Source organism: Sturnus vulgaris, chromosome 1 (assembly GCF_052056855.1).
Source record: "Sturnus vulgaris isolate bStuVul1 chromosome 1, bStuVul1.hap1, whole genome shotgun sequence".
NCBI classification, from domain to species: Eukaryota; Metazoa; Chordata; class Aves; order Passeriformes; family Sturnidae; genus Sturnus; species Sturnus vulgaris.
The window spans coordinates 88,127,762-88,153,719 of record NC_142243.1 but is presented as its reverse complement, the minus strand read 5'-3'; the positions used below and the strand labels follow the sequence as shown (position 1 = coordinate 88,153,719).

The 25,958-nt window shown below is 39.7% G+C and overlaps 1 protein-coding gene across 1 annotated transcript in view; it reads left to right on the top strand.

Annotated features, from left to right (window-relative positions):
- GRB10 (growth factor receptor bound protein 10) overlaps positions 1-25,958 on the top strand; it is a 142,301-nt gene that overhangs the window by 18,217 nt on the left and 98,126 nt on the right. Inside the window, exon 2 of the mRNA XM_014872283.2 lies at positions 17,815-17,911. Within this exon, the coding sequence (XP_014727769.1) occupies positions 17,861-17,911 (51 nt within the window). The 5' untranslated portion in view covers positions 17,815-17,860. The remainder of the gene's footprint in view (positions 1-17,814; positions 17,912-25,958) is intronic.

The window sequence follows — 25,958 nt, the reverse complement described above, 5'->3', positions numbered from 1 at the left end:
TATAAGCCTGTGCCATTTTTGGCCGGCTGTTAATGTTTAAAGTCTTTAAAGTCACCCACTAAAGACAAGGCAGAAGAACAAACGTTGGCCTGGGTATGTGGCATGTGTGTTCTTGTTTAATATCGGAATTTCTGGTATGGCCAGGGATGCATGCCAGCTTTGGCAGTACGGGGCACAGTTCAGATACTTAAGTACTGTACTAAAAATAACAGGACTATTTTAGACTGGGACCCAATTAGGGAGAGAATGACTTGTTGCTCTGCAGTAAGTAATCTGAAGTAGCAGGCGGGCTGCATTGCGCACGTAAACTCGGCTGTTTTGCTTGCAGAGCTGCCAGTTTTGACGCTGCTTCCTCACTGTTTTCCTTAGATGCTTTTCCAGAGGTTAAAAAACAAACAACCCCCCCCAAAAACCCCACCCCAAAATATCCCTCTTCTTAAAGCAGGCTTTATGTGCTTTAGTTCACATTTTGATATTGCAGTGTTTAATAGCATTACAGCTCCTAATCCTCCAGTGTTGGCTTGGGAAATTCCTAGAAGGCAGGGAGCGGGAGGTGAGGAGCGATGCTCTCCCTGACACACTGAGTGAGCTTCACTCTGCCGCACAGAAGGGCAGCGAGGGTGAATATGGGCAGTCAAGGAGCAGAAGGGCTGTTTGAAGACAGGTGCTTTTCCTTTGGGTTGCCTCCTGGGCATGGAGGAGAAAGGAGTATGGTTCCTGAAATTTGCTGCTGCTGTCGCTTTTCTGTGTCAAGAAGTACAGTGAAAATAACTTGCACATTTAATGTCCCAAAACAAAGCATCACTTTACACTTGACTAGTTTCTCTCTGATGGCTTTATTTTTGGTGATGCTGCTGGCTGCCACCTTCTATTAGATTGCTTGGATTTCAGTGAAGCAAGTTAGGGGAATCTGAATTTCTCAGTGTACAGTGTGTGTGGGGTGATAGGGAAGGGACAAGCATGCTCCAACATCCAAATCCTCTGGTATTGGAGTGCTTTCAAGTGATTGGCTGCATCTGATCACAATTTTCTGGCACTGATCAGAGTGGTTGTGGATGAGGGAATGTTTTATGGAGCCTTATGCAAATGCTGCGTTGGATAGATGAGCTGATGCTCGAGATGAAAGCAAAATGCACCTAAAGTTTCTATTTTTGTAGACGTCTTTCTAGCATGCTATTTTGAGAACATGAAAAAGCTAGAATCTTTCTGGTGTTGTGACTCTCATGCTGTTTTGAAAGTAGCTCTACATTCCTTTTTTTTCAAAATGAAAAGCTGATAAGAGATGTTCAAGGCTTTGTTCAGCTGTGGTCTCAACAGCTTTCAGTATATTGTTGGCCTTAAGTTGTGATTTTGGGAGGACTTAATCAGGTTTCCTTAATCATGCAGAAATCATGTTCTTTAAAACTTTAGATTTCAATTTGCTCTTGTCGTGGCCTGAAATGCAAAGGAGGAGTCTTCCTAGGTGCTCATTATGAACCAAAATGTGTTGCATCTTATAGATGTAATAAACTCCCAGGGGAATAGTGGGAGAGGCACTTTGGCAAAGTGGATCACATTGTGTGTTGTGGAGAGCCAGCATTTCGGCATGTGCTTGTCAACTTGCAGGCTACATGTATTCTACCTTCTGCATACTGCAGCAGCCTGCAGGACTTGCAGTTAAAAGTAAATGTTATATGGAGGATGCCTAGCAACTGTAGTTTTTAGGTCTGTGCCAAATTGTTAAAGGTGCAAATCTGTTAGATTGGTGCAGTGTTTTCTGGAGGATGCAGTGTGGCGATGCTGAGGTGTTGCTTTGGCACCACAGTGATGTTGGCTGTTCCTCCAGCTCTTCTTCACCACCATCCCCATTAGGTTAATGTCTAGCACCCACAATTCTCAGACAGGAGTATTAATTGAAAAAAGAAAAACGTTGATTCGAATTGCAGTTGCTTAGGTAGCAAGCTTGCAAGTAGTTTTTCTCTGCTTTTAAACCCTTCTGCTTCATGGTGAGTTGTGCCACAATTATCTGGAGTGTGCACATCCATTCCTATCATTGCTGTCCTTTATGAGCTTGCTCCACTGCTTGCCTAAGTTATTATTACTTTAACACATGCATAAATCCAGTCGCCCCATGGGAAAGATTTTTGTGTTTCCTATTGATTTCAGATTTTTCTGAATTTTTCTTTTGAGAAGGAGTGCTTATTCTCTGGGCACTTTCTCCATGCCCCCTATAACTGACTCGATGTCTGCCTTCTTTTCCTTCAGCTGTCTCTTTTCTGTGCCAAATGATCCAGTACTGTTAGTTTCTGCTTTAGGAATTCCTCTTCTCTATAGTCTTCCTAATTCTGTTTTACCCTTTCAATGTCATAACAGCCCACAGTTTTCAAGAAGTGGGTGTGCCCTGGGTTTAATGACTTGTCATCATTCTGCTTTGCTTGTGGCAGTTCCTTGATTCTTAATACTGTATTTCCTTGTGAGATATTGTCTGCTTTTTTTTTTTTCTCTCCTCCCTCTTTCCTCTAAGATGATATTTCAAACAAGACTTCAGTCTCCTGACACTTCCTTCAGTGGTACACACAAGCAGGGTTATTTTTCTAGCATGTTGGCTTGAGTTTGTAGAAATTAAATCAGAGTTGCCCTTTTGGCTACCCATTTGCCTGTGATCATGAGAACCTTCTGCTGTGCATTACATGAAGCTCCAGCTCTGGCTGCACACATCATACTGCTGGCAAACTTAGTGTCACCTCCTTGCTTGTCACATTTCAGAGAGCTTAAGGGTATGTTGAAAAAAATGGCCACTATAGTAATTCTGAAGACTTCTTCTATGGAAAAAAAGCTCAGTGTTTTCCTACCTTTAACTATTACCTTTTGGCTAGGTGTTAAGTGGGGGGACCACTACTGCGAGCTACTGCTGCTCAGGTCCTTCCAAGAGTCCCTAGGAATAATGACCACTTGTGTCTTGTTCATGTTGGGGTGGATTGAGTCATCACTTGTGCAGAAGCTGTATTGGCATTTGCTCATGCCATGTTATTGATTATTCATGTCTATGTTATCTAGTTTTAGCTAGTTCTTTCAGAAAAGAAGTTTCTTCCTGATTTTTAAGTTCCCTGGAATTACCTTGAACTCATTTCTAAAAACATGTAACTCATGCTATGTCCAAATCCCTTTAGGTACGACAGGATATATACAGCAATTAACATCTTGGTAGTTGGATGTTTTCCTTTAGAAATCTTGACCGAATTATTTCCATTGTGCAATTTATGACTATCTTTTAATGCTGCTCTTAAAATGTCATGTGTGAGCAGTTATTTAGTATACATGTTGCCTGGTTGGCTTATCTATTTTGACTTTTTTTAATGAACAAACATAACATCTCTTAAGGAACTAAAACTAAAACAGTCTTTACCTTTTCTTTCTGTCAAGAATCCTTGAAAGTGTTTGCAGTTAAGGTGACTTTTGACATCAGAGGTGGGGGGAAAACTTTATTTCCTGTATTTTGCAGCAGAGCTGGTAGCTGATGCCATTCTGGTCTGGTCTTTGGATTAAGTCTTGTGCCCCAAGTTCACTCTGGGTATTTACTAGAAGGCCCCATAAACGTGAAATTGATCTTCACTATCCTGACTTCTGGGGCTCCTGTCTTAGGTTATAGGGCATGCCTACATCAGTACATCCTGGGTTTTATTTCTGAACTTGTGTCCCTCCTCTGTGTTGCTTGTTCTCAAATTACTGGAACACCAAGTTAACATCTTTGAGCACACTTGGCAGAACAAAGTCAGAGGAATGTACTTCTTGGTTAGAAAACTTTAATATCCAAGTTCTGCAGCAAAAAGGTGGATATAAAATTTCCATACCTGAGTAAGAAGTCAGGCAGGCTTCCCACTAGCAAAGGAAAAGACTTGGGAAGCTCTCGTGTATCTTTTGCAATGTTTCTAGCACATAATTAAATGCTACTTTCTTGTCCAGTCTGAGAACTTGTTTATGAAACCTAATATCGCCCTGTGAAACTCAACACTTTGCTGCTTAATACTACAGCTTTAGTGATACTCAATGAGGTGGGACAGGGTTCTTTGTGCATCAGCTGTTTCAGGCGTCGTGAAGGCTAAATACAGCACTTCCTTTGCTGGCACTTGGAAGCTTCACCCATTCCTGGGAAGGGGGAAGAAATGTCCATGTCAAGGTTCAACCCTGTAGCAGATGCATCTTTAAAAAAAAAAAAAAATAAAACAGCTGAGTCACTTGTTCATTCATTTTCTTCCATGCTGCCGGCCAATCCCAATACCCTTGTATTTCACACAGGAGGGAGAAGGCAGACAATACTGTCTTTTATTATTCATACCCTGCAGCTCACTATCTTCTTGACAAAATACTGGTGGCGTCTGTCTGTCTCCACTTCATGGGAAAGATTAACAACAATTAAGGTCAGCAATTAAGGTTGTGAAAACCTTTGAATAACTGCAACATCTGTTCTTATACTAGAATAAATGAAATAAAGCTGGAGTTCTAATTGCCAACAGAGTACTTGCTCATATCTGTTTTGTAATTGTGGGCTTGTGAAATTCGCATTGCTAACTGGTCCCTTGCTGGCCAGCCTCGCTGGTCAGCAGTCAGTGCAAGCTTGCACGCTTTTCCCAAGAGCCACATGCTGAAAGTGAGGGTGTTGGATGAGAATTGGGAACTGTGTGTCAAGTGTGGGGCACTGTGGCAGTGGGGGTCAGGTTCCTGAGATGGCTGTGGGATGTCATCAGCCCCTTACCTTGCATATAGCAGTTTATCCTCTGAACTTCCCAGTCTATTTCAATGTCAAATAAAACTATTTTTCCTAAATTGCTCTTGACTCTGGTTTTATTCTTACTTTGAGACAGAACAGGGTTGTTGACGGGAAGGTTACTTTTTCTCAGCTAGCTGCTGTTATTTTGCATAAGCTCAAATTTGATGGCAAGAGAGCACCTGAGTGTTCTGAGATGGACATTTCTAGAAGTAGTTATTTCCAGTGCTGCCTCAATGCCTGACTTGTATCAGGAAAAAAAAAATTACAAATTAAAGGAGAATGTCCTGGACTTCAGTTAAGACCATTCACTCAGGTAAGGCGATTTTGGTATAAAAGAATGTTCCTTGAATCGAACATTGCCTGTCTGATGAATGGAATAGAACATTGCAATTGGAAGGTACCTATGGTGATCATTCAGTCCAACTGTCTTGACCACTTCAGACCTGACTAAAGGTCAAAGCATGTTGTTAAGGGCATTGTCCAAGTGCCTCTTAAATCCTGACAGGTTTCCCTTCTAGGAAGCCAGTTCCACTGTTTGACTACCCTCTTGGTAGTGCTTCTGTGTATCTGGTCTGAACCTCCCCTGACTCAGCTGTGAACCATTCCCACACATCCTGTCACTGGATATCAGGGAGAAGGTTTCCGGTAGTGAATAACACATTTGCTTAATTTGTTGGACTATACAGGGTGATTTCTTAACTTGTCTGCAGTACAAATGATCAGCAGTGTTGTACTTTCCATCCAGAGAATGAAAACTTCATTTCTGCTCAAGTGCCAGGAGCTGGAGCCTAGTCCTTCTTGGCACACGTGGCCTCCACAGAAGGAGCTGTTTGTGTTCCGACTTGGTGCAAAAGCAGAGTGAATCTGTGCTTTCCAGTTGTCTATTTTGGTGTATTTAAAAGTGGATCTCATTAGGCATTTAAACCTTAAAAGGTTTAACCTGCCTTAGACAGATCTGTGTTAAGACGTAGGGATCTGTCATCCAAGTCTGGTAGAAATCAGCCATGTCTTTCTGTCCCTTAGACCATGGGAGCGATTTAGGTGCTTGTTTCCTGTTGTTCTCAATATTTCTCCCTCCTCATGCATTGGTAGTGATTTTCTATAATCCTGCACTTCTTAACTGGAGCTGCAAGGTCTTTTCTGACCATGTGCTACTTGCTGTCATGGGCAAAATTATATCTGTGTCATTCCTGCTGCTTGCTTGTCCCACTGGGGCTGACCAGAGTGCTGCATTAGGCAGTGTGTTGCATTTCTGCAGTAGCAGAATAGGAGGGTATGTCTGCAGCTTGAGAGACAAGACCAGGAAGTTGTGCAGCTGGGACCTTCTGTGGGAACAGTGGTTATCATCACCTGCCACAGAGAGAAGAGCACTTCTATATGGAGCAGCCTTCTCAAACCAGCCTCCAGCTTCAATGAACTTTTGCTTCTGTCTAGTTTTGGAGAGAAACCTTTTGGGTTTGTATAATGAGGAAGTTGTAATTTACTTAAATGGGAGAGTCCTCATGAAAACTGGGCTGCTCATTTTAGGCTGTTGGCATATACAAGTTATTGGACTGGAGAAGATGTGTAGGCAAAGGTGTTTCAGGAAACAAATGTAATGGTTTTCAAGCCGTAGTGCAATTTATCTAAGACCAGTAATGCCATAAAGAGGGGAGAGTATTGGACATTAGTGGCAAATTTTGTGGTATTGCTGTCCATTTGAAGGAGGTGGGAAATATTACAAGCTAGTGATTGCTGAAATCTGTAAGCATCAGAGCAATTAGGTGAAGGGAATAGTTTTCTTCCAGTGACAGAAAGTAGCATGAAAACCTGTGGGAGGTATTTGTGTAAAACACGCAGTTGCGTGAAGCCATCTCTTCATGCAGAGCTGGTTTTTAATAAAATAGAACTTCTAATTAGCAAGGCTGAAATGAAAATCGAGACTTTTCTGATGCATCTGTCAAATTGATTGTATTAATGATGAGTGAATGCTTTTATAGATCAAAATACAAAGTAGCAAAAAAATTCGGAATTACTATTTTATCAATTAACAGCAGCAATTAGAAATTCAAATTTCTGATATTCACAGAGGCTTTTGCAAGAGAACTCATCTGCTCCTTTGTTAAATGTTTTGTTTTGTTATACTGCAGTGTATTTTGGGAGAGGGACAACTTTTTGGAGCAGCAAAGTGTGAATAAAATCTCTGCATCAAACAGCTAAAGAAACTCAGGGAAGAAAACAGATTTTTTATTTTTCACGAGGTCGACTGGTATCTTGCATTCTGTGCTGCTGCTAAGGAATCTCTTCATCTAGAGTCCATAGAGTTCACAGGCACATGTAAGTGCATGTGAATGTGTATAATATATGTATTATACACACATACATACTGAGTGAAATTAAGCCCTAAAAGTTGCTAAGAGAAACTGAAGCTTTGTCAGGATTGTCTTCTGCAGTACAGAGACTGAAAGTCTGGGGATAGTGCATGACTGGCTTGGCATAAATGTCAGTCTTGTCCAGAGGTGCTGAGAGTTTGAAGTTCCAGTGCTGTACCCTGGGGAAGGATTCCTTTGGCTGTTTTTTTTTGTTTCCAGATCACGGATGCTACATCTGGACCAGTTTTCTATGTCAATGGAAAGAACGAGGTGCTCCAGTGGTGTGCTTTGTTGAATTGTGTAGGTTGTAAGTGGCTTCTTGAGCTCATCTCATGCAAGCCCCATCTTTCTCTGACGTCCAGATAGCTTCTGTGGATTGAGATGGCCTGCACATAAGGGAGAGCTTGTTTCTCCTCCCTGACTGATGTGGCAGTGCAGGCATGTGCATTTCTCTGCACACATGCACCACCACCTAGGGTATGTGACTGCCTTCGTATCCTGTAATAGTGTTGTGGTCAGCTGCCTGTGCAGCCTGGATGTTGATTTGCTTCTGTGAGCAATGTACTACAAGCCTATAAAACGATGTTGTGGAGCAGGACACTTACATGCCACCTTTTCCCTCCTTTCCACTGCTGCCAGTACCAGTTGGACAGCCTTGGAGGTGGGAGAATGCAGGTGGGACCTGTGTGTGGGTTCCAGCCTTGGAGTACATTGGTACATGGGGAAGGAGCTTTGGCTACATCTGGAGCCTACACCCTTGGAGAACAAATGTTCCCCTTTGGCAGCTCTGGAGTCTGAAGGTTAACTAGGGATGCTCCTTGTTCAGTGCATATCTAGTAAACCTTCAGTGCTGGGAATATTCAACATTACGTACCTCTTTTAAACAGCCTCCTAAGGCCTGAAACAACAGATTTCCTTTATGGCACCCTGAAAGTACAGGGAGGTGGCTCTTAATGTAGGTGGCTTGGCGAAATATTCCAGTCAAGTTATTTGGCCTGATACCCAGCCTTCGATACGTAATCTTTTGGTACTGCCAAAATACCATTCTAATTAAGTTGACATAGTCTATGAAGCCTGGGTGGTATTACTTCAGTTTTCTTCCCTGTGCTTTCCAACACTGCATTTTGAAAGGGTTGGTGGAAGCTGTGACACTTGCAACCTCACCACAGTCTTCATTAAGCTGGGATTTTGGTCACCTTGTGACCTTCAGAATCAAAAGAAGAATATCCTCTTTCTTCCTCTCTGCAGGTACAAGTTAATAGCAGTAAATAAGTGTTCACTAATGCACATGAAACATGTGATCAGTTGGCCAGATTTCAGCTTTTTGTTGAACATTAGCTCTTGTACAAAATATTAACCTTTTCTGTAGGTTTATTTTCTGTTTTTCTTACACTTATTTGAAAAAGCTATGCCCTGTTTGTCCCAGGGTGGTATTATATTTGCAAGTAGGTCAGCATACTCCCTTTTGAGATGTCAGCCTGAAATTGCTTTTGAAGGGCTAAAAAACATAAGAGGGTAAGAAAGACTTTTGCATTGCTGCTATCCTTTATTTATTTATTTATTTATAGGCATTCTTAGCTTGTATTCAAGAATAGAGCACCAGTAACGTTTTAGTTGTGTTCTGAAAGTCGGCACTGATTGCCTGCTGCTAACCGTAAGCCACCCGTGGATTTGAAGCTTGTGTGTTGCATAATGCCAGCAAATGTATTTGAGATTACAAAATGGTCTCTTTGCTCTAAGAAGAGATTGCTGTGATTTGTTAGTGAGGCAGCGTTAAAGTACACATGGGGGTATCTGTGACATCAGTATCTTAAAACCACAGGCAGTTTTTTTGCAGTTGAGCGAGCTCTGGCACTGCTGGTGCTTCATGGCATGGGAGGAATGAGTGCAGTCTCCAAACTGGGTACAGTGTTTTATGTTCCAGTCAATCAAGGGTGTATGAAGAATTAATTCCTTTAATTTCCGTGTGTTATCCCTTGCACTTCTTTATTATAGCCCTCTTGAATAGACAGGATTTTGTGTTCATCTCAGGAGCAGCACAGTATTTGTTGGAGTTGCCTCCTTGCACTCGTTGCAGCTAGAAGCAGAGTTGGTCGTTGCCTGCTTGCTTGGGATTGATGTAGCCCAGAGCTCTCCTGGCTCTGTTGAATTATCTTTTACAAGCCATTCTGTGGTAGCCCTTATGCTGCTGTGCAAGAGAGGTAAAAGAGGTTTGCTAATTTTTGCTACTTGCTACTGTTGCTTACTATGGTGTTCTTGTCACCTGTCAAACTTGTTTCAACAGTTGAATTCTTTGGAATAAATAATATTTGCAAATGGTTACCACACCACTACTAGGAAGGTGAATTAACGTACTGTTGATGCTGGGGGATGCATCTCTGCTCACAGAATGTGATTTTTTTTTTTTTTTTTCAGAGGCTAAGCAGAAAGTTCTTCTTTTGAGTGTTCTGACCATACAAATGAGGTATACTGAGAGTAACCTTCTCGCTTAAGTGTACCTTTTATGGTATCTCACAAAGATACCATCTTAGTGAGTAGTTTGCAGTTTGAATTGGATTGTCTAAACTTGCCTTCTAGCTTCAACCATTTGTATGGGATTAAACTATGTAAATAAACCAGTGCTTATTCATGAACATAAATCATAGATAACTGTAAAAGCCTCTTTCAATTACTTTTCTTCAAAAACACAAAGCTTGATGTCTATATAAAATATAGAAGCTATATAAAAGCTTCTGATAATCCTAGTTAATCACTCTTCCCAAAAAGTCTTGTACCAAGAGAACACAATTACTGTGTTAACTATCAGCTTTAAACCCTGTAAATTGTCAAAGTTAAAAACCTTATGTCTGATGTCATTGGTCCACAATAGTAAAGTTTTAAATCCAGGAAAAGTATTTTAACCCACCTGAAGATGCTAAGGAGCAGGAGAGATGCTAAGGAGGGATGTGAATGATTCTGTGTACAAGTGTGAGTGCTGGTATTGAAGTCAGCCTTATGGTCAGCCCTCTGTAGCTAGTGTGGTGTAACAAAAACATAGGAAGTTCTTTGACAAGCTATGGAGCCCCCTGCATAAAGATCCAAGTAAAGAAAAATAGGCTGTGAATAATTGTGATGATTGATGAATGCATCATTAGGATGAAACAGGCTTAAACTGCTTGAAAAAGTGATCAGTAGGTCATATCGTAGAAGATTACCTTTTGGTCCTTGGTTTCTCCTTTTTTTTATATCTTGTCTTTTGCATCAGCTAGGAGGGGAAAAAAGGTTTCTGCATGCTTTGGAAGATTCTCCTCCAAAATGAAGGAGTGTTATAGAGAAGTAAAGGAACAGAAGCTGAGAGCAGGGCATCATTGCTGCAGATTGCTACTCTGAGTTTAAAAGTCTCTCTATCAAACCTTCATATATGTATTTCAACTATTATTATGCACTACTCAGCTGTTACTTTTACAGCCTTCCAACTTTTGTCAGGAGGCTGTAAAAGTAACAGCTGAGGAGGGCATGCTTACCATCTTGTCACATTAGTAAAGGCAAGTTGAGTCTGGTAGATCTTTCCAATGGATGTTTATGGATAAGCATGTAGATTAAGCTGTGGTTTCAAACAGAATCTTTAATGATTTGACTTTCTTAAAAAGAAGCAACACAAACCAGCACTGTACAGAGGCTGATGAACTCTTAATTGTTTAGAAGAATGTCTTGTGTGTAGTTTAGTCTCTGTGTTTCGGGATCTAGAGTCCTTGGCTTTCAAATCCCACCACAGAGCAGAGGGAAGGACCATTCACACCAGTTGCTTGTTGAAAGCAGAAAGGCTCAGTAGTGTGTTGAATGCAAAAAGCAATGTTTTGGTAAGTATGCAACAAAAGGAGACTTTAGTTGGGTTGGTACCAGAAGGTGAAAGTAAGTGCCTTTGAGAAAAACTTCATGTTTTATTTGGAGATCTGTTCGAATGTTTAACTTCTGTGAGATGCCTGGAAAGCAGTAATTCTCATGGATGTGCAGTAGGAAAGGTTTTCCAGCCCCTAATGGCAACAAACAAAGAAAATGAAAGTTCACAGGTTGCCTTGGCCAATGTAATATTTTGCTGCCACTGGAGACGGGTGATCCTGTTCCCTTCCCCACTTGCTCATGGTCTCCTGCTGTTCGCATTGTGCCAGCTGAACTGCCTGTCAGACCTAAGTTTATTGCATTTGCTTCCTTAGCAGAACACTAACCCAGCAAAACAAATGCGTTAATTAACACAAGCTGAACTCATTAAGGACCATACATGACACAAAAGGGGGAGAAGGAGGGAGTGCCATGAAGCTGCTGGGAGGAAGTGGAGGAAGAAAACAGAGCAAGGGCTGATGAAGAGAGTGGGATGTCTGTCCTGTTCTTGGCAGTAACAAGCTATTAAATCATCTTGACTGTTGTATAACTTCACTCTAAGTCTTCAGGTTGGATAAGAAAAGCTTAAAATAACATAAGGAAATAATTATTTAGGCTGCTTCTCAAAATTACAAAATTTTGGATTCTGTTTTATGAGAAATGTGACTAGATTTGGGTGGGGAACAGAGACAAGACAGTGATGACACAGAGAATGGAGTGGTTTTTTTGGTTCTCTGGGGGCAAAGGACATAATGAGAAACGGTATATTGAAAACTGGAGACCATTAGTCATGGCATTGTCAGGTGAAGTTCACCTTGGGCTGCCTCACTCGTGTACATCTCATGTCCCAGTCATGCATCCTTGCATCTTCTCTATCTCTGCATGTGCCTTGCTGGTGGGGTTGTCTGCTGTATACTACATGGTTTTTATTTCAGTTTCTGTCTAATTAACATTTCTTTTAGACTTTGGTACAAGTCTCTGTTTAGTTGCCACAGTTGTTTAGTTGCTTTCATTTTCTTTGCTATGGATTTGAAGTTGTTAGGAGACAGAAGAGGATTTTCAGTAATCAAGGAAGACAGTGAAACTGCAGACTTTTGTAAATATTTCCAAAGTTCATAGTAGGTTTGGGATTTGTTGTTTGGTTTTCTTGTTTTGTTTTTTTGGTTTTTTTACTTGGTTGTTTTTTTGGTGGTGGCGTCCAATGTTGTTGGGCTAAATACCGTTGGGGTGTTTTTTGGTTGTTTTTTTTTTTTTTTTTTTTTTTTTTTTTTTTTTTTTTTTGCCAAGACCTTATCTTTGCTGTCAGTGAAACTGTTCTGTCAGGAGGTGAACATGAATTCACAGGCTATGAGTCTTGAGCCCTTTCAAAATTTTAGGCAGATTCAGGAAACCAAAAAATGCTGAACTGCATATATTTTATTTAATTTTATTTGGCAGGGCTCGAAGTGGGATGGCATCAGCTCTTCTGTGCTTCTTCTGAAGTATGTATCTGTTTTGGCTTTCAAAAGCCTGAATTGCCGTTGCCAAGATTCTTCACTTTCTGGCAAAAGTACAATGGCAAATGGCTTCCTTTACAAGGTGTAATATTTAGACTAACAGCTTTGCAATTAAGAATGGCAAAAGAGAATTATATTCCCTTTTTTTATAAGACCAGATTTTTTAGTATGGTTTCGTGGGAGTGTTTGGACGTAACTGAAGTGCTTTTGATTGATGATTTATATTTTGAACAGTGCTTTTCATTTTAGTGCGCAACACTCACTTGAAATTTTAGCTAGAACAATGTTTTGTTTTCAAAGAAGTTCAAAGTATTCCTCTAGTTAGGCAATTGCTCCATATCATAGACTTGCAAATGCTTTTCGGGTACATATGTGTAACAAAATGGGTGTGAAGACACAAATTCTTGCAAGGGAAATGGGGAGAAATTGGGAAAGCTGCAGGTATTCTTAAACATTACCTGCTGCTAATCTCAGTAGGCCATCAGGGTGTTGACAATCATGTCATTAAGTCTTTTGCGGTTGGAGAGTGATTCCATTCTGGAGTGTTTTGGACGTGTTTTGGAGGACAAACATTGTTTGAAGGGAAACTAGCCAGGTCTTATTTTTCAGCATGGGCAGGCTGGAGACTGAGTGTGAGGAGGGACGTTCAGAGCTGGGGAGAGAAGCAAGTGTGTGTTTGAACTAAGTTGAGAAAGTGGTCAGTAAAATGTTTGAGGTGATAAATCCAGTCCTGCTGACCAAGTGATCCCTTAGGGGCATTCTCAGTGTTGTAAATTGACACGGTCTCCACTTGAAGCTATCGCTAAAAGAGGGGAAGATGCTTTAGAAATCCTTACATGTACTGGTTGCTGAAGCTGTGATGAAATCTGATGGCAAATCTTGTGTGCTGCCAAGGGTATTTTAGTCTCCTTGGTCCAGGCAGCTCAGGAATCTGATGGCACTTTCTTTTCAGCCCACATAGTCATTCAGGCTTCATTTTTGTGAGAGATTGTCTGAATCTTGCGTGCAAAAGCACATCTGGGTCCGCAGTTTCAGTGCAGCTGGGGACATAGCTGGCTGTTAGGTCTTTCAACTACAGAAAATTCACTGGCATACTTCATGCTGCTTGTATCCAACTTTATTTCCATTGTAACTATGGCAATAGGAGTAGACTGGTAAGAAAGTGTCAGAGTATGGGCACTCTTGCCTGTGTTGCAGAGGGTTGCTTGGTGTATCCATTTAACTGCCTCACCTCACCTTGTAAACCTGTTCTGGTGTTACAGATAAAATACCCGTGTGTGTGTGTATATATGTATATATATATATATATGTACACACATGTCTGCAGAAGAAACCAGAACACTTTACTAGATGATATGAAGTAGTAGGGAGCCCACAGCCAGAGGAACAGCCAGTTGAAGTATTGGAGATTGCTCCTTGTGTAGACCAAGAAGAGAGGATCTTCTTCTCCCTCGGTCTTCAAGATGTTACATTTTGAGTCCAGTAGACTTAACTCAGACAGTCCTGAAGGTTAGTTAGGGGAGAATATTGTATTGATTCAGTTTCAAGATCATGTTCTAGTTTCTTAGGAAAATCCAGGTTTGGTCTGCTAAACCTCATTCAGTTTTGTGGGGAAAAATGTAATAGTGATACTTAGTGTCTGAGAGAATGAAAGATATACATTAAAGGGAGGGAAAGGTTTTTAACTTGTATGTAAAACCTGAGATCTTAGATAAAGATCTTCAGGTCAAAATTAAGACTGTTGAAGCTTTTTTCCCCTTCCCTCTTTCACAATAGTTCATCTATAGAAAGCAGAACATTATAGAAGAAAAATTATTAAATACTTAAAAGGGTATAACATTCAACAAATTTGTTAAGTTACCTTTCATAAAAGAGCATAAATCCAGTTTTCAAGAGCTCTGGAGCTTGTCTTGCAACTCTGCCAGGTTAAAATCCTTTGCTTTTTTTTCCTCCTCCTCCTCCTGTTCCTAACTAATCTACAAGCAATTGCATTTTTGAAAATTATTTTTCTCTTGAATTTAAAGACTTTGACAGATGGCACATGTAGAACCTGGAAAACTTCCTGAATTGGCAGAGTGACCATACCCCTGCCATTTTCCTACCCCAGTATCTGTAGGTGCGTAGGCTGTGTCTGCTTCCAGAGTGCTGGGCGAGATAGTGTTTCCTCTGCTGGGAATGTGCAGATAACTAGTGATAAATCAGAAAAACATACCTGGTGATGGGCTTAATTTGCAGTTAATAGACAACTTAATCTGCTGGTTAGCTGAGTAATTTGATTGTGGCTTAAACCACCCATTCAGAGCAGTTACAATCTCCAGGGTGAATACTTGCAGTGTTTTTCATGCAGAATTAATGTCAACCTTTTAGATGGTGTGAGTTTGTTTAACACTTTTGAGAGACTGAGACATTAAATATGCCTCACAGTAGTCCATTCTTTATTCTGGAGAATGATTTTTAGTGTGACAGTCTCGTAACCTTTGAAATGTGGTTTATCACGACTGTCCTTCTTTCAGGGCCTCTGTCCAAGGCAGAGCTCTGGAGCCAAGGAAAGCACATGAAATGGCTGGGTTCTGAATGTGCACAGGCTGTCTCCCTTGATGCTTCATGAGTTGCTCTCACCACTGAATGTCCTGAGTTTTGTAACAGTGATCGACTACATAGCTTGTTTCCTATCTACAATCCTTTGGAATTCCCCTCCTCCATCTAAGGCCCTTTAGGAAAAGGGCAGTAACTTGGCACTTGAATACCTCTTTGTGATTTGTGCTCTGTAACTTGTGTGGAAAGAACATGTGTGTCTGTGTAGAGCTATAGTCTCTGACGAGAAGTGACATGCTAAATACCGTGCTTGAAGACAACAGCACAGGAAAGATTAATCTATTTTTTTTAAGTTCTAGTATTTATCTGTGGGACAAGTGAATTGCTGTAGAGTTTTGTCCCTATGAAATTTATTACTTGTTGATGTGGTACAAAGGACCTTAGGTCTTAAAGGTGAGCAAAGGCTTTTTGTATTCCTAGGGTAGGACTAGGTTGATAAACTGTTTTAGACAGAAAAAAGAGATGAGATCTTAAATCAGTGTTAATGTGTGACTGACCAGGAATGATACCATCTAGAGATTATTGCTTTCCTCTGTTTCTGCAGCGTTAACAAATGAATACTCAAGAATGTAGCAGCAAAGCAAATGGTTCTTGATAAATTATGCAGTCTTGACTCTAACTGTTGTTTGAGGTAATTTATGATCTTCCACTGGGGTAATGGGGCTGTGGCATAAACTGCAGCATGCCCAAGAGTAGACAAATTGGTCTGGTATTGTTGAGGAACATATTTAATCTATCTTGCTTTAAGTGAATTGGAGCCTTTTGCTGAAATGTTAAAAGACCAGTATTTTGATATTCAATCCTAAATAACCGAGCATTAAATTTGCAGCAGTTATGCCTTTTCCTGATGTCTAAATACTGAAGTGATAATGAACATAAAACTGTTGCAGTGTAGAGCTCATTTCTTTTCCCTTAGCCCTTTATGCAAACTTTCTTTAGTCTTGGTGGGTTAAGAGGCTAATAATACACTTCTCTTTATTCTGGATGCATTTTACCAACTTGATAACAGTTATTTCAGTGGCTTGCTTAATTTCTCTGTAGATGTGCTTACGAGAAAGAAAAGAAAATTGTACTTCCCCAGGTGAAAAGATTTTTAAAGAGCTTTTCTTAAATCTTGTTTAATTCTCCTGGAGCAAACTAGGTGATTAAAGTGAAATCTTCAGATCAATCTTTAAAACTGACTGCAAACTTTTAGGTGTGGAGAAGTAGTTAGAAGGCTGTAGACCACTGTTTATATGTTTAAAGACTAGCAGTAGTGCAAGTTGAGTAATGTGTCTACAGAGTTAGATGCTTGATGTGGCTTCCCCTCCCCCTTGGAATCCTGTAAGATTTTGGGTTTAAAATTTTTTTTTTCATAGTATTTACTTACCTAGAATAACCAACTGGATTTGTACATATTTGATTAAATGGATTTTCAGACTTGCTATTGCCAAAACCAGTTTCCTCCTAGGGTAATTGGCTGTATGAATTGATCACTGCAGAAGTCCAGTAACTACTTCCTGGAAAGAAGTTCCCAGGAGTTTGCCTGCCTTACTGATAGAGGAGGAAGCTACCAGACCTCAGCCAGACTCATCCTGGAACTAGACAAAATAAAGCTTTCTTGATGAGTGCATGGTTTGTGGACCATAGGCAGGAAGTCATCCGGGAACAGTTTGTCCAGGATGTTTTTTTACCCTTGTCCCTCACTTAACTGTCTCATAAATTTTGCTGGCAGCTTTGGTTTGGTGACAGTTCGTGCTTACCAGAGAGCAGTGGGTAGCCTGTTTAAAACTCGGGCTTTTATTTTGAACACGTAATTGATAATTAACAGCAAAGCAGACAGGAGCTTGCTTGTGGTAGAAGTAAAAGTTCTGGCTGTGCTTTGCAGCCTGTTTTCCCCAGTCATGCCTTTTTCGTCTGCTTGGAAGTGGCATCGCTTGTCTTACACTGCAGAGATGTGTCCACCACTGATAGGAAAAAATCCTGGAGCAGCAAATAGTGCTTTATTTATTTATTTAGGTTTATTTTTGTTTCCTTTGCTATGAGGAAGTTATAATAACTTTCTTGACACTGTCTTGCCTTCTTATTTTTAGTTCTTTAGCCATATGTACCTCTAAACGTTTGCAGATTTCTTTTCAGACTCTATTTGATCACAAAGTGATGCTTTAAAGAAAACACAACTCACCTTGCAAAGCTGCTGCTAATAATTACTCAGAAGGACAAGTGCAAGACTTGAATGATTTTGTATGTGACACTCTGATATATTGTGTGAGAATAAAACCATGGGGGAAAAGGCAGGCAGGAAAGGGTAAAGGTTAGAAGTGTTGTGTAGCCAGGCATTGAAGACTGATGCTGTATAACGATGTTGGTGATCTTATGGGTTTTTCCCAACTTAAGTGATTCTGTGATAAGTGACTGTCATCTTAATTAACTCAGATTTCAGTGTTTTCTTTCCACAATTGAAAACATAGCCTCAGGTGGTGAGAACCATTTTTCAAATGGTTAGGGTTTTGCTGTGAAGAGAGGCCTTCATTTTTGCCTGAACAGTGGAGATAAAGCAGGAGCTGCACAGCCTGAGAATAGTTATGTTGGGTTTTTAAATGAAATACTAAATTGAACATGTTTGCTAGGCTACAGGCAGCAAATGTGCACATTTTCTACTTCAAGTTTATGCAAATCCTCATCACCTCATCTTGATCTTCTCGGTCTTCCTCCTCCAACTGTTTTCAATAATAAGTTGATGAAATGTCTTCAGTATGGTTTCTGACAGTTTGTTTGTACTCTGCAGGTCCTGGGAAGCAGTAGATGTAATTTGAAGAAATTTGAAGGAACAAATGGCTTTAGCTGGCTGCCCAGACTCCTTTTTACATCTTCCTTATCGGATAGTAAGTTGTGAAATTGCATGTTCATGTCAGCTTGTAGCATCATATTGCTGTGTGCCGGTGATTGATTGTGCGTTCAAACTTTTCATCAAACTGCTAATAGCTGTCTGGCAATTCTCTGGGCTTTGCTAACATTTTGGAAACAGAGCCTCTGTTACCATCCTGTGTTCAAGTTCTGCTGAAAAAAACTGGGTCGTTAATATATACAGATTTGATATTTGTCTTTCAAATAGCCATTTCCTATTTGGGAGAAGGTACTTGTTTCCAAAGAAAAGGTGGCAAGCTACAGTACCAGTGAAATGCCTTGCACCAAAATGTATCAGTTTGCAGATTGCTAAATTTGTAGGAACAAAGGCAGAGATTTTTACACTTGGTTAGATCCTATGCTTTTTGAGTCATTGTGCTGTATCTAAGCAGCCAATATGGCATATTACAAAGAGTATATTTTAAAAAACCCTCAGCTAAATTCAAAGGTACTCGACAAAAATGCATGTAAAAGTTCTCTTTTTTCCCTGGGCAGTTTTAGTTGACATAATGCTTGCTTTGTATTTTTTATGAAACTGTAAATTGCTAGTTTGGATATGAACTTTTCTTTGCACTTTTTATCTTCTGTTTTCATAATATGATTACCACCCTGAGGATTCAGTTACGATTTTGGACCCTGCAGATACACAAATAATTAAACAGTGTCATGTGACATTAAAACGTTCTGTCCCAAGAGAAACATTGCTAGTAGTGATTACTACAGTCATGCTACTCATTTGGAAGAAAAGCAAAATACAGATAAAAACAACAACAGTTTTTCTAGAAAATCTCTTTAGAATTAGGATTCATACATGTTGTGTAATATGTAAACTTACAATTTTTTCCCCCAACAGGAAACCTCTAATTAGTTAAAAGTCTAATGTTAGTATATGCTGAGTTGTCAGCTGAATGTACCTGAATACTTTTCCCGATAGCAGGCAAAAACATAGCATAACATTCTTTTATAGCTTCTTTTGCAGCTATAAAAATAGACTGGACTTTGAGAAACTGGATGTCCTGAAAATCTGTTACTATACTTGGATCTATGAATTTAAAAGAATATGTGAATAGATGTGCCTGGACTTCATAATTTTGATGCACTGTGAAATTATGCTTCCAATTCATTTAGAGCATCATCTGAGTCATGATGTGAAGCTGAGGGAAAGGAGAGCTATGTAAAAGAAACTTGACATTCTAGGCAGTCATTTTTGAGCTGCAAATCTTTAACTGAGTGTCAATCTCTCCTCTGAAAACAGTGTCTTCAGTAGTTCATAGGAAGTAAAAATGTGAATTTTCATTGTTACTTCCCTTTCTCTGACAAATCCTGTAGATAATCTGCTTTAGTCTGGGGCACTCAGCAGACTGGAAGTGTCACAGCAACATGGGGTGCCTTAAGATGGTGGGAAAGTGACTCAGTTATTTTTGGTCAAAGCTTACTGTGTATTAACTACCCTAAGTGCTTATAGCCAGTTTGAAGACTAGCTGTGGAAGCCCATTCACAACTACTGTGCCTTCTGTCAGAACTGAAGTTTGCATTAAAAAAACCCTGAACATCTGTTTTTCCACCCCTACTAAATCTGACTTAGGAGCTTTCATCAACTTGTCTTTCAAATTTGGCTGCAGTGAAAGCAGTTTGTTGGTAAAGGGCTGAAAGAAGGTTAAACTAAATATGCTCTAGATTAGAGTGTAAAGAAGTATTCTATTTTTTCAGCACATTTTCTTACTTAATGTGAATGAAAAGCTATGAAGGACGCAGCTCCAGAAATCCCAAGGTTGGGACCTTAACGCTGTAAATTCTGTATTACACATTGGAGGTTGGAATTATATTCAAGGCAATAAAAATGAGAACCTGGGTAAGTGAATATGCCCAACAGAATATCCTTTAGAATGTCTTGCTGTTAATCCACCTTCTCTTGTTTTTTTAAATGTTTTTAGAGAGATGGGCAAGGTATAGATCTCTGACTTTCTTACTGGGCTCTTTGTTTGCAAGGTTTGCTGCTTTCAAAACCTTTCAGGTCTTGTTTAAGAGCTTTTTTCTTCTTTTAACCTCAGGAGTTAGCACATAAACAGTCACACTGAGTGCATTCTCTGAGAAACAATCTCTAGCTCTGTTAAAAAAAAAAATCAATACTATCTTTCAGTGGCTTTCAGAAGTCCTTTCCAAATTCTTGAACTCTTCAATAAAAATCCTGCAGTGAGATTTGGCAGTATTTGTCTTCTGTTCCTGGAAATTCAGAACATAGTCCCAGAATTTCTCAGAAAAAACGGGATGATTTACTGTGTTTCCGTTCTTTTGCAATCTGTAGTCACAACAGTATTTATGTGCAGTGACTTGAACTCTTGGGGAATATTTAGTTCTTTAACCCTTTGCTTTAATTGTACAAGTCTCAGTGACATAAATAACAAAAAAGACAGGTTTGTTTTTTTTCTCAGCTTACGAAGATAAAATTTTGGGCATACATGAATGTTCTGTTCATCTTCCACCTTCTGCCTTCTATTTGTTTTCTCATGACCAACATGCAGGTATGACTTCAGTAAGAATTAATATAGTTTGGTTTTAGTGAGTGAATTTAGTGAATTCTTATTTGAGAAAGAACGTGTAGCTTGGTATAAAATGGGCTACAAGCACTTGGCCACAAAGTAGGGAGAAAATGGAAATTGCTTTCTCTTATATGTACAGAGCTGTGGATTTCGGGATTGCTAATAATCCTCTTGATCAGATAAGAGTACAGAATATTGCACATCATACTTGAGAAGCTTTGTGCATTGAAGAGTAGGAATTAAATACATAAGAGAATTAATCAGAGGCTAGCTACTGTAATGAAAGCCTCTTTCATTGATGTCAGATTTGTGGATGTGAAGGTGATTTGCTGCCAATACTAGAACTACAATAGCAACGTTGCTCTGCCTTCATCTGGAGCAGCAGTTAGGCAGAGGTTCTCCAGGTTTTAGTATGGCAGCTTTGATCCTTGTTTTCAATAAAGTGATACAGTAAGTTAGAAGACACCTTTGGAGGTCATCTGATCAAAGTCCATGGCATATTGTTTTCTTAGAGTGCTTCATCTTAGTGAGTGTGTTTCTTTGGGAAACTTGCTTTTTTATTTTCAGGGATGTCTTGCTTAGATTGGTCAGTTAGAGAAGTGAGTGTTTCTCTTTTAGTGAAGGGGGGAAAAAAACCAACCCTTTTGATTTGAATAAATCTGTAATTTAATTAGAGAATTACCTTGATGGATGCAATAATCCTCACCCTTGTATTGGAGGCACAAAAGGCAAAGATAACAGGTTAAGATGAGAACAATTTACTGGGAGCAGCCATGAAATAAGAAAAGGATCAATAAAAGCAACAATATTGTCAACAAGAGTGTTTCTTAGAGAGTGATTTCACATGCAAAATTCTCAGGGAACCTGACCAGTGCCAGGCTTGCTCATCAGGAAGGAACCCTTTCTCCTCAAAATCCCCCTTTTTCCACCCCAGGCAATGAGGTGAGGTGCTATAGAATAACCTCCCCATCCGAGCAATGCCACTTTCCAGCTACTGCAAACATTAACCCTGTCTTGGTCAGAACCAGAACACAATTGAACAGATGTTTTGTTTTGTTTTTTTTTAATTCAATCTGTCCCTCCCCCCACTGCCAAAGCATTCTCACGCAAACCCGAGATGTGATTTTCAATATTCAAAACAGACAGTGGCTTAATTTGCTCTTATTAGTCTTAAACATACAAGAATTCTGCTTGCACAAAATTAGTCCTGGAGTTTGTGTTTTTCAGGCTAAGAGGACAATATGGAAGGACCAGAGTGCGCAAGCAGGCTTTCAAAGTCCTTGGGCATAGCCAAGTGAAAAAACACCAGATGCATTATTACATTGCATCATTCTTCTACATATTGCATAAAGAAAAGCTGAAATGTTGCTACTGCCAATGCAGAAAGTCATCAGATTTGTGAAATATGGTGTCAGTCAACAGATCTTTTATTGACGGTACTCTTGTTTTAACAGTTTACATGCATGTGGTGTAGAGGGTTGACGGACTGGAGCAGACAAAGTACAAAGCAGTGCGAACATTAGTGAATGTTTTTACAAGACATGATGCCTCCAATATGAAGTTATGAAATCTGTCTCCTTGAGTGCAGACTGCAAATGTTTTTTACAGATAGAATTGATGCTGCTTGTTAGTTTTCATTGAGGATCAACTGAAGCTAGATTTCTAGCCTTTATTTTTCTTGGAAAGAAATCTGTTCAAAAAATTGTCCCAAAACCAGTTGTTTTCATCATCATTGAAATTTAAGTGCCGTGCTTACCTCCTAAAGAGGAGTGGAAGTGTACTTGTCACCATTATGGTGTATCATCAGAATACTTTATATAAAACAAAATAATGTCAAAGAAATTTTTATCTTGCACTAAGATTATATACAATTGATTATGGTTTCCCTTCTCACAAGAAAGTCATCAATTTTTTTTTCTTGGTTTTTGGTGTACCAGTTTACCTTTCTACATTTCTAGTCACAAGTATGTACCTTACTGTTTGCACTTCTGCTTTTGTATTCTAATTTACGGAAGTTGGTGGGCAAAACATGAAGTCTTTTTTTGACAGTGAATGCAAGAAAGAAATTTCAAGTGGCTCAGTCCACATTTTTCAATTATATGAACCTTTTCAACCCATCAGAAAAAAAGACCCAAAGCACTCCGGTGGTCAGTCATACCATTTGCTACTTGCATTACTACTAACACTGGCCAGGGAACATAGATGTTGCAAATTAAGTAAGGAGATAAAGAAGTTTAATTTTGCGTCTTTCTGTTAATGATTTCTTGCTTAAACACTAGACTGACCCTGTTGTTAAATGCAAGCAGTCTCTTGATTTAGCTCTGGTTTTCATTCATGTTTAAGCCTACGTTTTGCTGCTTTTATCCTTGAGAGAAAGTTGAAGGGGGATCTTAGGAATATATATAAATACCTGAAATGTAAAGAGAATGGAGCCAGGCTCTTTTCCCTGTTGACCGTAGCCAATGGACACGATCTGAAACACAGGAGCTTCCCTCTAGATTATGAGCATCACTCTTTCACTGTGAGAGTGACTGAGCAGTGGCAGAGGTTGCCTAGGAGAGGTGGTGAAATCTTCATCCTTGGAGATTGTCCAAAGCCATCCAGACATGATTTCAGGCAACTGGCTTTAGGTGGCCCTGCCTGAGCAGGGGATTGGACCAGGAGACATCCAGAGATCTCTTCCAACCCCAATCGTTCAGTGATAGTGTGAGAATCAAAAGCAGTGGGTCTCTTTAGGTTCTGACTTCTATGCAACTTTTAAGATGATACTTCCAGACTGAAAACCTGCCCACATTGATAAGAACAGACTTGTTTTCTGTTGTTCTCTCACAAAACTTCCTGAGAACATTTTGAAGCAATTGTAACAATCAGTTTAGCAATTATAGCACCAAACAAAATCCTGCTTATTTTTTTCATGAGTTGGATCTATTCCAATTGAGTAAATATTTAACAAGCTGTTTACCAACTGGTTATTTTGGAGAAGTACCAGTATGAGTTTTTTCATGTTAATAGCAGCTCTACTTTAACAGATGAGAGTTGATGTACGAGTCCTAAAACAGCTTCACACTTCAAATACCCGCATAAATATAAGATGATAGAAACCTGAAATACAAAGGAATGGAAGCATTCTTTTTTTAAACTGCATTGGTTATAGCCAACTGGAATTATATTAGTGATAGTTTGGGGGGGGGGGGGGTGTGCTTTTAATGAACATTCCTCCTACAGATGTTCTGTGCTCTACATATGAGTAAATAGTAACCAGTGGAGAAGATTGTTTTTTAAGAGGAAGATAATATTGCTGTGTATTTGGAGCTGTCACTTTTCAAGAAAGCACTGTGGCTCGGATAATTGTTAGTGTTGTTGTCCATGCCAGTTGGCTCAGAGAGAACTTTTCTATCCTTGGAAAACACCAATGATATAATGTTGCCTTATACTTAAGTATTTCCAAGAAATATATCTAGATAGAGACCTTGTGTAAAGTTATGCCCAGTACATTTTCTTGCCTTACATAGTCTAAAGAGAATCTCTTTGATCAAAGGAAGGACAATATTTTGTAAGCACTTATTTATACATATTTTTTTAAGTTAAAGAAGAGGGGAGGGAAAAACTCCTTCAACCAACCATCCCAGATCCTGTGATTCTGCATGAAACTGTTTGTGTGATCAAATCTGAGAATTTTCCTGTTTCTAGAAAGAAACTGTGAGTTCAGTTTCTAGTCTTTTATTATTCATGTGATGCCTCATGGCAGAAACCTTGTTTCTAGACTTGCAGATTTTCTACTCCAAACCGAAGCTGCTGATTGAAAGAAGAGTGGAGAGCCTGAACTCACCGTGGCTTTGGTGTGGTGAAGGTGCCATTTACTCTGTAAAGCTAGGAATAAATATATCAGGTCCACCTAGTACTAGCTATGACTGAAAACAGTCTTTACCTGCTCTTTTTGCATCCCCTAAGAACTTCTCATTCCATTCCTAATATAATGTAATCTGAAATGGTTTTTTTAAAAAGTTATTGTTAGGTTCCCACAAAACTCTGCCAGTTTCATTCCTAGTGTTGCAGGTATGTTCCCTTTTTGGAGAGGTGGGATGGAAAGTGCTGCACAGAGAAAGGACTTTGTTCTTGTTCAGCTGACTTTGCTTTTTCAGGATGGAATTTTACCAAATTGATCAGTTTTCAGGAGTCCTTCATGAACAGTGGGCCAGATTATTGGTATTAATGGCCTTTTATGCTAGATAGTATTGATATTTTAATCTGAGGCATTAAGATAGAGTGTTTTTATTTCTGGTTTTGAAAGAACAGTGAGCAGTCAAAGGTAGAACACAAATGCTCAGCAAAACTCTCAGGCTTTACTGCTATTTTAAGATAGCTTTGGCCTGTGTACTGGTACGACCAGTGTGCATATTTGAAATTCTAGCCTCTACAATGAAAAGACAAGCCCTCGGAAACAGCCAGTGGTTTTGGAGCATGCTGGTCCTTTGCAAGCTGAATGTTAAACAATGACTTAAGACTCTGCTACACACTGGCTGTAGCTCTTGATGCCTTACACGTTGGCTCCATTTTTTGACATAATTTTGGCAAGTGGGGGAGCCTGGCAATCCTTCATGCTAGAGGCCTTAGCTCTAATAAAGCGCTTTAGTTATTAGCACAAGTAAATAGTTGTCCATTTGTGCTTCATTAATGCATATTAGTCATACAGTAAATACTGTCATGCTGGCAAGTTCCCCAGAATAGTGAATACTTCTGTACAGTTCAGGGAGGGGGTTTCTGACAAAGCAGTGTTGGCATCTTTCTTGAAGAAGTTCTTGAAGCTATTAGTTGTAGGAGAGTGACAGGCCATTATTTCAGCTCATGTGAGATTTGTAGAATTGATACTTCAGTGGAGGCACAGAGGTATTTTTGATGAATTTTATGCTGTTGCAGTAGGTTCTTCTCAAGTTTTCAGCTGACTTTTCTACAGCCTTCAGCTATATTGAGGCAGGTTGCTTTGGGCTGTGGGGAGTACAAATGAAGTGCCTGCTCTTCTAATGGAAATAGATGTTCCAGAAATCCAATATGATTGTCCCATATTGTAAAATTTTAACTATGTGTTTGAAGAAACCTAGTATGTGCAGCTAGATGAAATCAGAAGGCAGCACAATCACCTAGGATCTGTGTAAGTGTTTTGGTTTCTTGAGAGACAAGACCCTTACTACAAATGGTATAAAACTGCAAACAAGTTTGACTTGTTCTTTGGAACAGCCATCATAGATTTACGAGTTCCATTTTTTTCCTGTCCTTTAAGTTTCTGGCAGTGACTTTCAGAAGGACTTGCTCCATACTCTTGCCAACTTGTCAAGGCTCACCAGCTTCTGGTTGTTTATATTGTCATCCTCACCTGTTTTGAAGAGGACTCTGTTTTCTGCCTCTGCAGTCACCAGGATCATTCTCTGATTAGTGACTTACTCTTTTGAAGATAAGAGAGAGTAGCCTTGCTAGCATAGTATTGGCT